This window comes from Cavia porcellus, unplaced genomic scaffold, assembly GCF_034190915.1.
Source record: "Cavia porcellus strain 051 isolate PalLab524CR breed Dunkin Hartley unplaced genomic scaffold, mCavPor4.1 scaffold_29, whole genome shotgun sequence".
Taxonomy (NCBI): Eukaryota; Metazoa; Chordata; class Mammalia; order Rodentia; family Caviidae; genus Cavia; species Cavia porcellus.
In genome coordinates this window covers 16863899-16879721 of record NW_026947512.1, presented here as the reverse complement: position 1 = coordinate 16879721, position 15823 = coordinate 16863899, and the positions used below count along the sequence as shown (strand labels likewise).

The 15823-nt window shown below is 48.4% G+C and overlaps 1 protein-coding gene across 1 annotated transcript in view; it reads right to left on the bottom strand.

The window, feature by feature from the left end:
* The window catches only part of Plxna2 (plexin A2), a 193335-nt gene that overhangs the window by 27489 nt on the left and 150023 nt on the right, over positions 1–15823 (bottom strand). The window contains exon 13 of the mRNA XM_003474768.5: positions 4508–4659. Within this exon, the coding sequence (XP_003474816.3) occupies positions 4508–4659 (152 nt within the window). The remainder of the gene's footprint in view (positions 1–4507; positions 4660–15823) is intronic.

The following is a 15823-nucleotide window of genomic DNA, read 5'->3' as shown; positions in this document are numbered from 1 at the left end:
AAAAACAGACCCCCTCTCTGCTAATCCCTTGCATTATCCTGGCACGGTGGGAAAGATCTGTGTTTAGCAGAGTAATGCTATCTCAAAAGCTTCTCTAGGAAGGAAGGTAACTAAACAGAGATTTCATTTCGATGTAATAAAATTTGCATTAAACAAATATGCTGTGTGCTCACATGCACGGCACGCTGCTGGTTTCCATCTCCTTCATAACAGTTAATCCCAAATAAGTACTTGCACTCCTGGCGAATATTTACTTAACATGCAATAACTGTCTTATTATGTTTAGCCCATCAGATGCCACAGAAAGTACTGGATATGACGGAAGACTATTCTCCTTTCCTTTTCTCTATGAATAAAGAAATTAATTATAAACAGGCACAAACACTAGAGTGACAATCGACGTGTAACTGTCACTTTGCGTTTCATTAGTGGAGTATTGGAGAAGCTGAATCTAAGGTATGATGTGTGGTTAATTTCACACTACTGCTACCTGCTGCAGCTCTCATCCTGTCTCCCAGAGGCCAGTGCCTGCTCCTGTCTGAGGTCCCCGCCATTCTCCTTTACCCTCCTGAGGGGAGCCACTCAATTTTTGTGGGAGAGAACAAAAGGAAGGAGACAAGCTCCCCTCCTTAATACTGGGGCTGAGCTGCCTGGGAACACCGTGGAAGGGTGTTCCCAGAAGCAACAAGAAGCAACAAGAGGGACAAATCCTTGCCTGTGAAGATTCAGGGAGAGAGGAAATATGAAAGCACATGAAGGTCCCCTGGGATGTCAAGAAAGGAGAGCTCTCAGCAGCCCCCACGGAGGTTGCGGGGGTTTGGGCCTCTTGGGAAACTTTCTGAAGGTGTTTCTCTCTCAGAGTTCAGGGTCAAAGGCCTGGGAGAGAAGCAACCAGGAGACCGAGGTCACTTGAGTGCCCCTGGTTGGATGGGCTTGAGGAATGGCCAGGAGCTGGGCTATAGGGAGCCTTGGAGCTGCCCACAGCGCCCACAGTGCCCTTTCCTTAGTTGGGACCTAGTAAGGAAGGGTGTGCTCAGCCGCAGCCCACTGGAAAGGTCTAAGTGGAGGTCTCGGCATTGACTACAGTCCTGAGGAGACCAGGCAGCTGTTCCTGGGAGCCAGAGCTTTCAGAGAAGGGTGCAGAGGCCTGGCATGGATTTGCTGTGGGTGCTTCTCCTCTGAGCTCCTGGGAAGGGCTGCTAAAGGAAGGTGCAAGGCACAAAAAAGGGCTGTAGAGAGGACCGAGAATCATGCCGTGGCTCATGCTGGACTCTCACAATGCCAAGAACCAAACAAGACAGGAAGGAAGGCCTCCCAGCACAGGAGCTGATGCCACCCTCAGGCTCTGCTACTGGGTGCTACTGACCCTGAATCCCATGCCTTTGACCACTCCATGCCACACTGGACCTAGCAGGACACTCTGATGTCCTTTGGGAAGGGAATGGAACAGACATGGAGGCAACAGTAGAGGTGAGGATGTTGGCAGAGGGTTGTTAACATCATTAAAGCCTCCATCCTGGGCAGTGATGGCTTCCTATGGCTCTGGGAGCTGTGCTGTAGTGTATACCACTCTCTCCTCCAGACCTTGTAAGCTGGGCCCCATGGTTCGATTTCAGGTCTCCTGTCTTCTCCCTGCGGATCTGGGATCCTCATGTGTTATTAGGAAGAGAGAACTAGAGATGCTGGTATTCTCTATGTAAAATGAGGGGCTGGACAAAGCCCCTGGCCATCTTCGACACTGGAAGACTGGACGTGTGTTTGATGGGGGCTTCTGGAGACACTCTGGCTTTCTAATGGAGGAGCTGCAGGTCCCATGCAGCTGCTGCTTCAGCATTTTAAAGGCCATGGATGGGATTGTAGAGAAGATTTATTCTTACACGCTTTTTTCCAGATGAGATCTCTGAGAATCGGGAGCATAGCGATTTACTCAAAGTCACCTAGCTTATCAGCAGCTTGACCTCTAGTCTCCTGGGCCAGCCCAGTGTTCTTGTCCCCAATCATATCTCCTGCAGGCTTACAGAGAGGATGCCTTGCTTCCTGTCATGGGAAACACACAGACCTAACATCCATCTGGCTGTGTTTGAGGTCACAGGAATCATAGAGGAGAAGTAAGGGGTCAGAGGACATGAACTGGGGGTGCCTCACACAGATCCCCTATTCCAGGAGGGATGAGCAGCAGCTTTAACCAGCATCCCGCAGCCCAGAGATCATCCTGTTCCTCCATTATGAGGCCCTCCACAGACCTGTGGGGTGCTGATTACAGGACTAAGCAGGGCCTTTTAACCGACATTAGCCTAATTGCTGAGTGATAGATGCCTCAGCACAAGCATATGGTGAATCATTACTGTGCCTACTAATCCTGCCCGTGCCCAGGACTCTGCACTGAGCCCGTTTAGCCAAATTCATCTCTTGCAGACATCTGTAACGATGGGCCTGCTGCTCACTGCCCAGGATGGAGGCTTTAATGATGTTAACAAACTCTGAAACCTCGAGAGTCATAATGAGCCTGGCACGGCTGGAGACCAGGGCTGCATGCGGTGAGGCACGGGGTTTGGTGCCATCTCCTGCCTGCCATGGGCCTGAGGTGGGGATGCTCATGGCTTTCTAAGGTCACCACCAGCCTTGGCAAGGACCCAAGGTGACCATTCTCCAGCTCTTGGGCATCCTCTCTTTTGGCATTTCTGTACGCTTTCTTCTTGTGGCTTGAGGTGAGTGGAGCACATTTGACTTCATAAACAGAACTAAAATCCCTTACATTTGTCTAGCACATTTGGTTGTTGGGGGTCAGAGAGACAGAACAGCTTGTAAAGGTCTTAGAGCTGGTCAGTAGATTAGCCAGGGCTAGAGCACAGCTCAATTCAAAATCTCATAAGACTCAGGTCCAGCTGCCCAGAAATTTGCACTTTTCAGCTCAAAGTGTGACTCCTCCCATTTCTCAAAAGAAGTTGGAGAGTGGACTGCATTCAGAGGCATGAGGCAGGTCTTGGAGTCAGTGCAAACTTGGTATGACTTTAGTGCCTGGTGTGGTCTGGCCTGGCTGTTGCACCTTTGCAGGCTGGGCTACTCTTGCTCTGGCCACTTTCCCTTCTACTTCTGGCTCTGGAGCACTTCTTAAATCATTTCCCTCCACAGTCCTTGCATTCTTCCTGAGGCCAAGCTACTTTTCCTTCAGGACTTGTTCCTTGCAGGGATAAGGCTATTAGTAAATGGTTAGCACTGAAGGATGGGGAGGCTCAGGTCAGCTCTTTTTACTTCCTGTCTATAGTCCTAGCTTTTCAAGCGCAGGAACCCATCCCTTCTGCCTCTGACTTTACTTCAGCTACACTGGAATCTCAGCTGGCTATTGAGCCCCAAAGAAACTTGTAGATGAGTCAAGGAACTTTCTGGTCCCTCCTGTGCAGGACCTCCCGCCATGGCTTTGTGGAAGGGATGAATTCTGGGCAAAGGAGCAGGAGACTTGTGATGCAGTTCTGCTTTGGCAAAAACTGGGAGTCATTTTGTCTCCCTGAGTCCTTTGCTCTCTCCTGTTTGCAAAAGTGGCAATAACAGTAATTTACCTGTCAGACCATTAACCAATTAAAAATGAGATAGTGGATGAGAAAGTCCTATTAACTGAAAAGCACTGATGAAAGATAAAATGATGTCGATTTTATGGTTGCTGTAGAAGGCTGCCCTCAGGAGGTCAGGGACAGGAGCTGGGACTGTAAAGCAGCAGAGTTCGGGGTGGGAACCCTTGCCCCAAAGTCAAGCTGTTGGTTTTGCTCAATCTGCCACATGCAGATTGAGGTATGTTCTTGGGACAGTCAGGGTGGCTTGACCTGAGTTCACATGACAAGTCATGTAGACTGAGCCAGCAATGTCCTCCCTTTCTCCTTCAGAAGGAAGCATCCTTCCTTCTATCCTCCTGCTCTTGCTTTCTTCGTGCCCACCTTCTGCTCACCAACTCACAGTGGCCAGCGCTGCCAAATGAACACCCCAAATTGGAACATATGTCACTCCCAGAGCTCCGTTCCCCTGTCCGCCACTACATGCCTATTTTCTAATTTCCAGCTGACATTTCCCTTAGTGAAATAAATGAATTTGCTCCTGCGGAGGCCCTGCTCGGATTAAGCTGCTGTCAGAACCCCATGCACCAAACAAATTGTTACCCGCAGCCCACCGTGCAGGATGCATTCCAATGGGGGGTGGAGGGGGGGGGCCCAGGAGATCTGGGAGGAGCCTGAGCTTGTCAGGAAACTAGCTTGGTTACACCATTGGACATGCAAAGATGGAATGAGGGGCAGTGTGGGTACCAGGGGCCCTGATGCCAGAGGAAGCAGGAAACAGAATAAAATAAGACCCCCTGATGCAGAGCTAGAGTCGGAGTGCACAGGAGGCCCCTAGGGCAGGCTGTGTGGGAGGAGTGGCGGTGGGAGGTGAATCCTCCATCCACCACAGAGAGGAAAGGAGAGAGTCCTCCTTCACCCCTTTGCTCCCATGGGAAAAGGGCCAGGCAGGGAGGACTCACTGCTCAGCGATGATGTACTCCCCTGGGAGGGGCGCACAGGGCACCCCAGCCACCTGCACATGGTGCGCGATCTCAGAGAAGTCCAGGCCCAGGTTCACACCATGGATGGTCACTCGAGTTCCTCCTTCTGGTGGTCCAGACACTGTCAAAATCTGCAGGAGGAAAGTGGAATTAGCCAATCTGGTCAAGCCAGCAATGCAGAAGGTCCATGTTCAACCCGGGTGAAGTATGCTGAGGTATTAAACTTTTTAGATTATCTAGGATCCTAACCTACCCTTCTGTTTTAACATGACTTGGTTAAGTCATTCATTCATCATTCCTAAACATTTAGAAAAACTTAAAAGAAATAATATTCTGGACCTTAGGCAGATAATCATTGTTCAAGATCCATTTCTAATTCACTACTTGCCTGATTGCAATCAAGTCACATAATCTCTCTATGCTTCAGTTCTTAGTGGTAAAGAGAATATTAAGTCTTCCAAGCTAGCAGGGGGCTTGAGAATCCCAAAGAGAAGGTGTGCTTGGGGCATTTTGCAAGCCAGAAGGGCCCTATCATGGTGACAGTGTTACTGCCACTCTGGTGTGTTGGCCCCTGAGGTGGTGGTGGGGTACAAAGATGAATACACAGCAGGTTTACCCTCAAGGAACTTGTAGTCAGGGCAGCTGAAATAACAAAGGCTTATAAATTATACTGATCCAGGGTCTAGGGCGATAAGACAGATAAAGAGGATAAACTCTGTGAGCTCAGAGTGGGATGGGATTAGGAGTGGCTGCAGGGGGTGATGCGTTTGCCTTTGTTCTGAAAAAAATAAATACTATGACACATGCTAGGACGGAGAAGAAATGACTTTAGGATTTTCCAAATCTTTGCTGACTTCCTGTTAGCAAGGATCATTTATGTATTCATTTTTAAAATCAGCCACCAAATGCTGACTACCCCATTTTGTTTTGATCGCACAGAAAACAGGGTGGAATGATTGGGTTCTTCCAAGGTATAAGCTTCTGTCTGGGAACACACTAGGTTCTTGGAAAAATGCATTTCTTCAGGATTCAACAAATCCCAGTGAATTAATCCATGCCTTGTGGTGTATGGTTACCCAAAGTAACAAAACCTCAGAGGTGGACTTAATGCTGGACAGCAGAAGAACACAGACTTTCAGAACGGGAAAGGTCATAGAGGGCCTTATACTAAGATCCTCAGCTTACCAGGAGAAGAATGAGAACTAGAGAATGAGGGAGGGATCCATAGCTTCAAGCAACTACTGGAGAAATGCCCAGCATTCTTCTCAGTGCATCATAAGGAAGACAAGACAGAAAAGGGAAGGACAGAGGGAGGGGGACTTATGGAGACCAACAATCCCTTAGGGTCCATAGATGGTGCCTCCGGGTAGAGCTGCAGTGTGTGTCCTTGGACACCTCTGACATCTCCCCCTCAATCCCATCCATGCTACTTAGGGTGGGGATCATAGGTGAGCACAGAGGGGAATGCTTTTCCTGCCCCTCAGTGGGGCTCTCTTTCCTTCCTGTGATGTGCAAGTCAGTTTCTGCCACCATTTGAGCCCCTGTTCTCTTTAGGGGACTTTGGACAGTATTTCCTCTTCCCTCCTTGCCAGTAGAGCCCTCACTGGAGGTTCTTTCACCCGGGTTACCTTGTCTGTGACTCTCAATCCTTTTCCTGGGAAGGAAATAGCCACCTTATGAATAAAACTAAGTAAGACATACTGAGTGAATCAAGGAGATGCAGGCAGGAGACTCGTGCCTCTCTGTTGGGGTGGGAAGAGGACAATGCAGAGAGGAAAGCGCTGGCTCGAGGGACCGGAAGCTCCAGGAGACTCTAAAAATACCCAACAATAACACATCCTGGCTGATCATCTCTGCCCTGGCACAGTTCCTGCAGGCCTTGGGCTCCAGAGCCTGGGAACTGGACACTGGTGAGTAAGATGCTGGGAAGGGCTCTCTCCTTGGCATCCAGCAGGTCAGCGGCACAACCTCTGTGCCTGACTCTCTTTGACTGACTGGGTCTGAGCCCCTTGGGTTCCCCATTCCCTCCTCTAGCCACCTGGATGCCCTGAATTCATCTACCCAAAGAAGCTGATGAAACTGAGGTGATTAGTTTCCTGCTCCTTCCCCCACTTTTATTTTTAAAATTCATTCTTTTGCTCACTGCAGTTAATTACAACCTTTCAGAAAAACTGAAATGAAATCTTTCAGGAAAGCCTAAAAATATTTCTGTCTTGCAGGTAGTATGTGAGGGACACATTGTGGAGATACCATGATGCAGATAGGGCCAACGGTTCACTCCTTGTTGCTAAGTCACCAAGGTGCTTCCTCTGGGCATCCAAAGGTGACTATCAGACCCGTGGTCACCTGCTGGGGAGTCATGCAGTCAGGCTGCCGATGACGAGCTCTGCTCCTAGAAGCCTCAGTCCACTGACATTGTTTAGAGAAAGAGCACTCTGTTTTGCCCCTTAAATTATTTGCAACCCTGACATGAAGACACTTTGTCACAGAGAAACATAGGTCCAGATACCATTGCTGGGATTCAAACTAGGGCAATCTGAGTCCTCTAGGATCTTTACACCAGGATTAGTGCCTGTGGAAGGCTGGCCTTCAGGAGAAGCTTCTTTCCAAGTAATGCCCATGCTGTCACCACTTTGCATAGACAGCCAGAGAGTTTAGGCTGGAGACAGTTGAGTCATTGTCCTGCCGTGGGGAATACAAGGGATGTGTGTGGCTTATACTTCTTTGCTTAGAGCAAAACTGATGTGTGGAAGTCTGGATTTCCAAATCACAGATGAGGTGGTGATTATTTGACTTGCAAGAGGATTCCCCAGGCCTCCATTACTGATGACTTCCAAATCTATATTGCTGGCTCAGACCTTCCTCCCGAACGCCTTAGCCATATATCCAATTGGTACTGGACACTTCCACTTCCCCTGCATGTCCATTAGGCAGCTCAAATTTCCCTGTGTCTAAAAATGAACTCTTGATTTTTCTTCCTCCCACCGAATTATCCGCTCAGATTCTCTTTCAAGGTTAATGGGATCATTGGACCCCCAGCCAGGAATCTTGTATATATTGTTAACGGTTTCATTTTCCTCTCCTACCATGTATCATTAATAAGGTCACCAGGCCCATTGGTTCTCACTCCCATGTGCCTGGAATCTGTGAGTCCCAGAGCAGGGGTTAAGCAAAGCCCCATCTCTCTTTCTGTCTGCCAGAATGTCTCTCCCCATAAATTTGAACTCTGCCCAGTGGCCAGAGGGAGTGCATACTAATCAAATTACTAAGCATTTGTTCTAAAAGCCTCAGTGCTGTGGCCATTACTAAGGCAAAGTCTCTAACTCCTGGCCTGGCTTCATGGTCCTTCAGGTTCTAGTTTCCTTCACTTCCTCAGCCACATTTCCACCCTGCAATGTCCTCTAAGTCCTATCAGATACAAGGGATTCCTGTATATAAAATGCACTTAAAAATCACTGTGCCTTTGAACCTGCTTGTTCTTGCCCATCTCAAAAATCAAATAGGGCCAACATCAATGTCTGTGCCTGGAGCGCCAAAAAATAGAAGTCACCCCAGAAGACAGCCCCTCCCACTCAACCTTGCAAAGGCTGGCAATGAGTACAAGGCCATGATGGTTATGTGTCAGCTTGTGGTGGCAAGTACCTGGCCTCTTGCTTCTTCATTTGTCCTCAGGGATAGTTATCTGGGTGGAAGGCCACTGAGGGGTGGCTTGGTGGGGAAAGATTTCTCTCCAGAGAAAGAATGAACAGGACCCTGTAGGGTACCACTTCAAACCTGGCAGCTTTAGGGTCGCTAGCCCCTTTTCCCCATAAAACTGCACCCATGATTTTCTCTTAAAAGCAGCAATAGTTTTCAGGGGACCCAGGGCTGCATTTCATGATGGGAACAGGTCTGGCTTTTCTAAATGGGCTATAAAGAGGCACAAGGGCTGAGTCCCTGCCCATGGTGGCAGAACTCCAGGGAAGGCCTTCCAGATCTGAAAGGATATGGAGGCTGCTGGGGTGGGAGAGGTGTGAGCCAGAAAGCAGGGTGGAGTTACGTAGAGACCCCTGATGGACTGAAAATTCGTTAAAGATGGCCAGCACACGAGGCAGGTATGTACATCTTGGCTTGGGGTTTCCGGTGGCCTTTATGCTGCTCCACGATAGGGTAGGGAAAGAGATCCTCTGAGCTCAGGCTGCTCTGCAGCAGGAAGGGAACAAGTAACCTCTAGAGTCAAGCAGACCCAAATTTGAATAGCAGCTCTGATGCTGAGAAGCTAGGTGACCTTGAATCTAATGTCCTCATCTGAAGGCAGATGATTCTGCTACCTCTCAAGGATGATCTGAGGGTTAAGCAAAATTCTCTAATATGTTTGTGCAAAAAGTAGGTCTCGATAATTGTTGATTTCCTTCTCATGCTTCTTGCACCTATGGCTTCCTAGGTGACAAAAACAAAGTGATTGCATTAATGGGAAGCCTGGAGAAGTTGGGAACTCTTTGCCTACCGTGCAGCTGGAGAACATATGGATCAAGGGGCTCAGGACAGGTACAGGAATGAGCCAGGCCGGGGCACTAGGGAGAGGCTGGGAAGTGACCTGCAGCCTGAGCCTGGGCAGAAGTGGGTGGGCTTTGGTGGGTTCTGAACTCCACACAGCAGTAGTCTGCACTGGGCATCACCCTTTCACTCCTTGAATATGGGAGGACACGGGCCCTGTCCAAAACAGTCTTCATGGTTTCTGTCTTCTCTTCTTGTCATTTCTTTTTTTCTCAGCTAATAGCCATCTAGGAGTGGGTACAGCATTTAACAATTACTTCAACCAGTTCTTCCAGGCAAGTCATTTTAAATGAGACACTCTTGTAAACAAATGATTCGACATCTTGATGTGTGTGTGTGTGTGTGTGTGTGTGTGTGTGTGTGCTGTGCATCAAGGAGGAGTGGAAAAGAGGAGGAAAGAAAGGGAAGATCTTAAGATATTGATTGATTTCAGCCCCATGCTTTCCAACAAAGCTTATTCTGTGGACTGGTGATCGATCTAAATTCTCCCACATGGACTGTAGAAGAAGTGGGGAACAGAAGTAGAGGACTGGATAAATCCCAGAAGCAGCTGCTGTGAGAGTTGGGGTAAACTTGTGTGTTCCTCCTCTGCCCACCCTTTGCACTGGGTCTCCCCAGATTCTGGCTCAGCTCTGCAGCAGTTTAAAATGCTGACCTGGGAGAGCTCATCGGTTTGCTTTTGATACTGTGTGGTCTTTGCCGCAAGGCCCTCCCACCAGCAAGCACCTGACCACCCTATCCAGCTTTGCTAAGATGACGTCTCATCTAGACCTCCTCCAGCCCCTGCCAGCCTTTTGAACACCTGCAAGACAATGGTCACTATGCACTGCCAACTGCTCATTTCCTGGATAAGACATGAGCTCTCTGGGGACAGGGACAGCCTCGCTCTTCTCATCAAACGGATATTTAGTGTACTGCCTGGTATAGAGATGGTTACAATAAATATTACCAATTCTCTGTTAGTGGGAAACATTGGTCTCCACCAGATTCTAGAACAGATTGTATTCTTTACTGATACCTGGAAGAACAAAAGTGTGGGTTTCTGAGGAGTGGTAAAGTATTTTAATATCAGAATCATTAAGATGCTCTTCCTGTAATCTCCCTTTCTTTCCTTTAAACCACTTTCAAGTTTGATCCCTTGCTGCATGGAGGACTGAATGGCTGTCCTCATCAGGTACTTCCTGATACCGGAGACAGCAGTGAAGCCACTCTGGCTTTCATTCCAAGGTCTGTTGGCCTCTCCTCTGCAGATACTCTCTGCTCAGCCTTGTGATCATGTTGGATGCTTCCCTCTGGACCCTGGGACTTCCATGCATCCTGCCAGTGTGGTGACCCACCCCAGGCCACCCAAGGATGGTGCCTGGAGCAAATTCTCTCTTGGTTAATGTGCAGTATGGAGGCCTGTGAGGTTGATTTTCCTCTGCTTCTCACCATTAGTCTGACCCTGGGCAAAAGCCTCAGTCGTCTTTGCAGGTTTTGTCGATAAAACCCTGAGTTTCTTCCCCAATTTGGGCACCTTTCCCTTTGCTGCTCTCTCCTTAAAGAAACTGGTTTTTGCATTTTCATGGGACACTATGTTGTGACATTACCTTGCTTTAAGGATAGTAGCGCTTGGAGGAGTGTGGAGTAAAGCTTGTGTATTGTTTGCAGGACTCAGAAGAAAGGTATAGGAAGCACTTCAGGGCTGAGGCTAGCACAGTAAATCCCACCAAGAAGCAACCTCTGCCCAATCTGAATGGGTAGGCCAGGTCTTGGCTATATAGCCATTTGCCTCATCTTAGGATGGCAGGATGTGGGTGAGGCCTGGCGCACTTGACCCCTACACCTGGGCCAAGTCCTGGGGAGCTTCCCATTCTGTGCTCAGGCCTTTGAAAAGCTTCTAGGAGCCTCTGGATGGGAAGGTTTGTTCTCCATCTGCACACAGCCCACCTTAGCAGCAGCAGGCCTCAGCTGATCCTCAGCATGCCTGCTGGGGCACCCTGGCTGGATCTGTATTCCTGCCAGATTCTGTCATGTTTGTTTTCCTCTGTGGGTGCCCTGTCCTGGAAAGCAGCCGCCAGGATGCTGCGTCTGCCCTCATTCTTGCAGCCACTAATTGAACAGTTCAGCGGGAACTGTGCCACAGAGCTGCCCCAGGGCGAGAACAGATGCAGCCGATTAATTACAGCTGGGGAGATCCAAAGGGCTGCATGGGGAACGGGGCAGGAGCCTCAGGAAGGCTGGGGCTTGGGTGCCTGAGGGAGAATCCCAGACTGGCTGCACACTGGGATGCCATTCCTGTGGTCAGGCTCAGGCAGGGACCTGGACAGAGCTGGGGTTGGGGGTGGGGGCTGGGATGGGGAGACAGAATTTGGGTCTCCTTCAAAGGAACTTGGTGGGAACTTCAGAAAGTTGGGCTCCCATTCTAGAGCCACTGGGTTCCTCTGGTTATGTCTTCAGGCTGACAGGGTTGATGGGAGAGGACGTCAGGGAGTATTTCCGGGTTATTGAAGATTGTTCTGATAACGGTGCCTACAATTTTAAAAAATTTATTAGGTTTTCATTAATGAGTCATAAATCATACCAAGGGTGTTCAAATTGCATCCTACTTAGGGCCACTAACAGTACTATTACAGTTCCCACTTTTCAGGTGGATCTGCTGGAGGTTACACTGAGCGGCAGAACATAGCCAACTTTATTCAGCCTGTGCTTTTAGCTTGTATCTTGCACTGCCAGGTTGGCTACCCACCTGCTCCTGAGAGACAGCGCTGGGTGGCAGCCAGGAGCACTCACACCAGCCTGCTTTTTGGCTTTCTCTGCCCGGTTTTCCAGCCCCCTTTGCTTAGTCCAGTCAAGTATGGCCTGGACTATGAGGCACCCTATTTGGCTTTGTCTTTACTGGTCACCCTCACTTTTCCTGCTCTCTGCACCTCTCTGGGCTTCCTGCCTTCTCCTTGCCCCTCTGCCTGTCCACACTCCCTGCTTGACCTTGGCTCCTGGTTCCCTCTCCCTGTGCATGTCCAGCTTCCTGTATGATCTGGAGTAGAGGCTACCAGCTTTCTTCCCATCTTTGTGGTAGGTTTGGAAGGAGCTTGGGGCCAGCTCCTCTCTCTTCTGACTCTGTGGACAGAGGACTCTATTCATTCCCATGAGCTCAGGAAAGAGGGTGAGGATAGTATGCAGGCCGAATGTAAGGGCTGTGGAGTCCAGTCATTGAGAGTTTCTTCTTAGCTCCAAAATGTATTAGCAAAGTGACTGTAAGAATGTGATTATAGGCTGGGGATTTAGCTCAGTTGCTCAAGTGCTTGCCTGGTAAATGCAAAGTTGTGAGTTCAATCCCCAGTACAAAAAAAAAAATGTGTATCACATGGCACCTCAGTTTCCCCATCTGTCAAGTGAAGCTAAGGACAGCAATTTCTCAAAGTTGTGAGGTACAGCTGAGGTGTTGTATGTGAGGTGCTTAGTGTAGTTTTATGAATAAGGTCCTTTTCAGTGAATACTCACTATTATTTTTGTCATGATCATTTCATAATTAAGAAATCTAGAGGTCCAGGCAAAAGTGAGGCTAGTGGGGGTCAAGAGGGAAAATTAGGTTAAAAAATGGCTTTGTTATGAGCATTCCATATAGTAATGCAGGTAGCTGCAGACAGCCTTGCCTGTGACAGAGGCCTGTGACAGTGGCCTGTGCAGTGCTTCCAGTGTCTCCTGCAGGATGACAGCCCCCTGCACTGGGCTCATAAGGAGAGAAGGGAGTGCCTGATACAGGGACCTGCTGGCTTGCTTGTGTCCCCAGCTCATGGTCACTCTCTGTGTTCCTGTGTGTGACACTGGGGTTTTAGGAGTGGCCAGAGAGGACATTTGTCTGTCAGCTCATCCTCTCCTTTCTGGGTCATTTGTTTCCTTCCTGTTGCTCAGTGTCCCCCCAACTTCAGAAGTCAATGATGCCCACAGGAGGCCTGCCCATCCCATCTCAGTCCCTGGAGACACCTGGATGGTGGGTCCAAGACAGCAAATGACCACATCTTCTTTACCTGTGTGTGTGTGTGTGTGTGTGTGTGTGTGTGTGTTAGCTTGTGAGTGCACACTCTTCTGGGTAGGTTAGAGCCCAGCTGATGAGCTCTGCAGGAATCTATGGCTTCAGAGGCGCCAGCTCCTCGCTGGCTCTGTCTTAGCTGATAGTACATTCAGGAGCTAATTGTTATCTCAGCAGAGTAACTCCATTATTCATTCTGACACCTTCCGAGTTAGCTGTTTGTTGCAGTGATGTTATATTAATGAGGCTTGCAAATAAATGAACAGGAGATCAGCGTGCTGGCTTGTTTCTCTTGAAAGCTGGCTGACTTCTATCTTATTTGTTTATTTATTTATTTTTTTGGTTGGGAACTTTACAGTGAGTTGCTCTAGCCTGAAGCTGTGGCTTTTGGCCTTTTCTGCAGACATGCGGTATACCCTTGCAGATAAATTCTTGTAAATGTCCTAGCTTTCCAAATAGTTTCACAAATAGTTTCCAAATGTTTCACAAATGCATTTGCAATCCAGGAGAAAACATAGTCCTTTAGATTACTTGGGCACATGGACAGCAGGATGCAGCAGCAGTGATGGATCATCTCAAACCATTAGATTATAGAACATTCCATAGGCTTGGTTTCAAAGTCCAGTGTACACTATTTTCTACAGATTTTCTTTCCTGGATACATGTATCTAAAATAATGTTTGATAATGTTAAAGAGAATTTGTATTTCCTAAGCATGGATGGGTAAGGTCAGGGAAGTTACTGCAAGTTGAAAAATTCATCAAGTAAAATTTAGACAGCAGTCAGGAGAGAGACGATTGTAAATTCAGTGCCCCTGCTTGGCATCAGTATTCCCTTGCTGGGCACTGCGGCTGGTGGCCTCAGGAGCACACAGGAACATTCATGCAGCACCTAAGTGTGGTGGCTTCCTGGCCTCTAGCTGAGGTTCCAGTTCTGGGACTCGCCCCCTGTGTCTCTAGCCCACTGTGCCTTTACTTTGCCAGATCTCTGCTCTGCCTGTAGCTAAGGGTCACCTGGACCCATCCTCTGGGCTCTCCCATTAGGTAGACATGCTAGAGACGTCAGAATCCAGCCCAGGGCATATACCTTCACTTAGCCTTCATTGCTTTGGTTGGCAAAGGCTGAACACACACAGATGACTGGCATCTCTGCATCAAGTGTGACAGGTTTAGGTAAGATCTGAGTTAGCAGTGAAAGAAACACCTGTGCCCCAAAAGGCAGATGTGATTACCCTAAGTTCCAAAGTACCCTCAAACTTCCACATGGTCTTCTCAAATCACAGGACTCAATGTGGACTAAGTTATGCTGAGGGAAATGGGTGAACAGGCTGTATTCACAGGGTAGACAAGGTGTCTATTGTGTCTGGGTCTCTTGGTATCTTCCAAGAGGATTCTGGCTCTGGACATCTTGGGCATTCTGGCCCACATTTGGAGTGGGGTGAGTTGGAGGGATCTGTGCTCCTCTGTTCCTCTGATTGAGACATAACCCCTAAGCTACCTTCATAAGCCAGAGGTCCTGGTTTTCAATACCTGTTCAGCCACTAACCAGATACATGGCTTTGTGATAATGGCTTATTTCCCCAAGTACTGTTTCCCCATCTATTTACATAATTATAGTCCCTTTAAAGTTCCCTTATTTGAGGAGTAAGTATGTAAACTGCAGAGTCTGGGACTTAGTAGTCTTATTACAGAAAAGTTATTATTATTAAGAGCCCTGGAATCAGACTGTGGCAAACCCATTCATATCCAAGGCCTGAGCTAGTATTCTCATAGCTGTGAAGCTGTGCGCTTGCTACAGTCCTGTTTCTCTTTTATACAGGCAGCAACAGCTAAGAATGTGCATTAGAAGTTTGTCCTAGGCTCTCTGGGGGAGGCTGAGTAGCCTGCAGGGAAGGTGTTATCCAGCCTCCCCTAGTGTGACAGTGCTCAGGATGGGTTGCATCTCCCCTATGGAAGGATGCATTTCCTTTTCTACCCAGAACTCACTCATCCACAGAACAACCTTCAATCCAGAACAATGAATGGCGTATAGCAGTCACTAATTAAATAATCATGTAGGAGTGAATTAATTTATTTGGAACTGTAGTAACTCCTCCCTTTACTCAGATTGAGTTAAATCCCCTTCCAAATTCCTATGATCAAGTCCTGACTCCCAGTTTCTCAAAAGGTGACCTTATTTGGAGACAGAGACTTTGTAGAAACAATCAGGTTAAAATGAGATCACTAGAGTGGGCCTTAAATCAATCTGGTTGGTGTCCTTATTTAAAAAGAAAAGATTAAGAGACAGCCATACACAGGGCAAGCATCACATGAACACACAGGCAGAGGTTGGGTTAAAGCTGCTACAGAGCAAAGGCTGCCCGAGACCATTAGCAAAGCACCAGGAGCCAGGAGAGAAACTCAAAGCCCTTAGGGGACAAACCCTGCCACCCTTCGATCATGAGCTTCTGCTTTTCAGACCTCTTTGAGAATGTGCTTCTGTGGCCTGAGATACCTTGTTTGTGCTGTTTTGTGAGGCAGACCCTGGGAAACTAACCCCAGCAGAGACCAGAGTGTACAACTTTGTGACATTAACTGTGCAGCCTCTTCACCCTCTCTAAGTATTTTTTTCCCTAAGGATCTATTCCATCCCCTTTGCTTTCCTTCCAGCTTCTTGGGAAGTGCTTTTTTGGACTCTCTTTTCCAGGGGTGGCTCACCACTTCCTCCTCTGTGGAGCCCCAGCAGGTCCTGAGCACAGGCCTACGGAG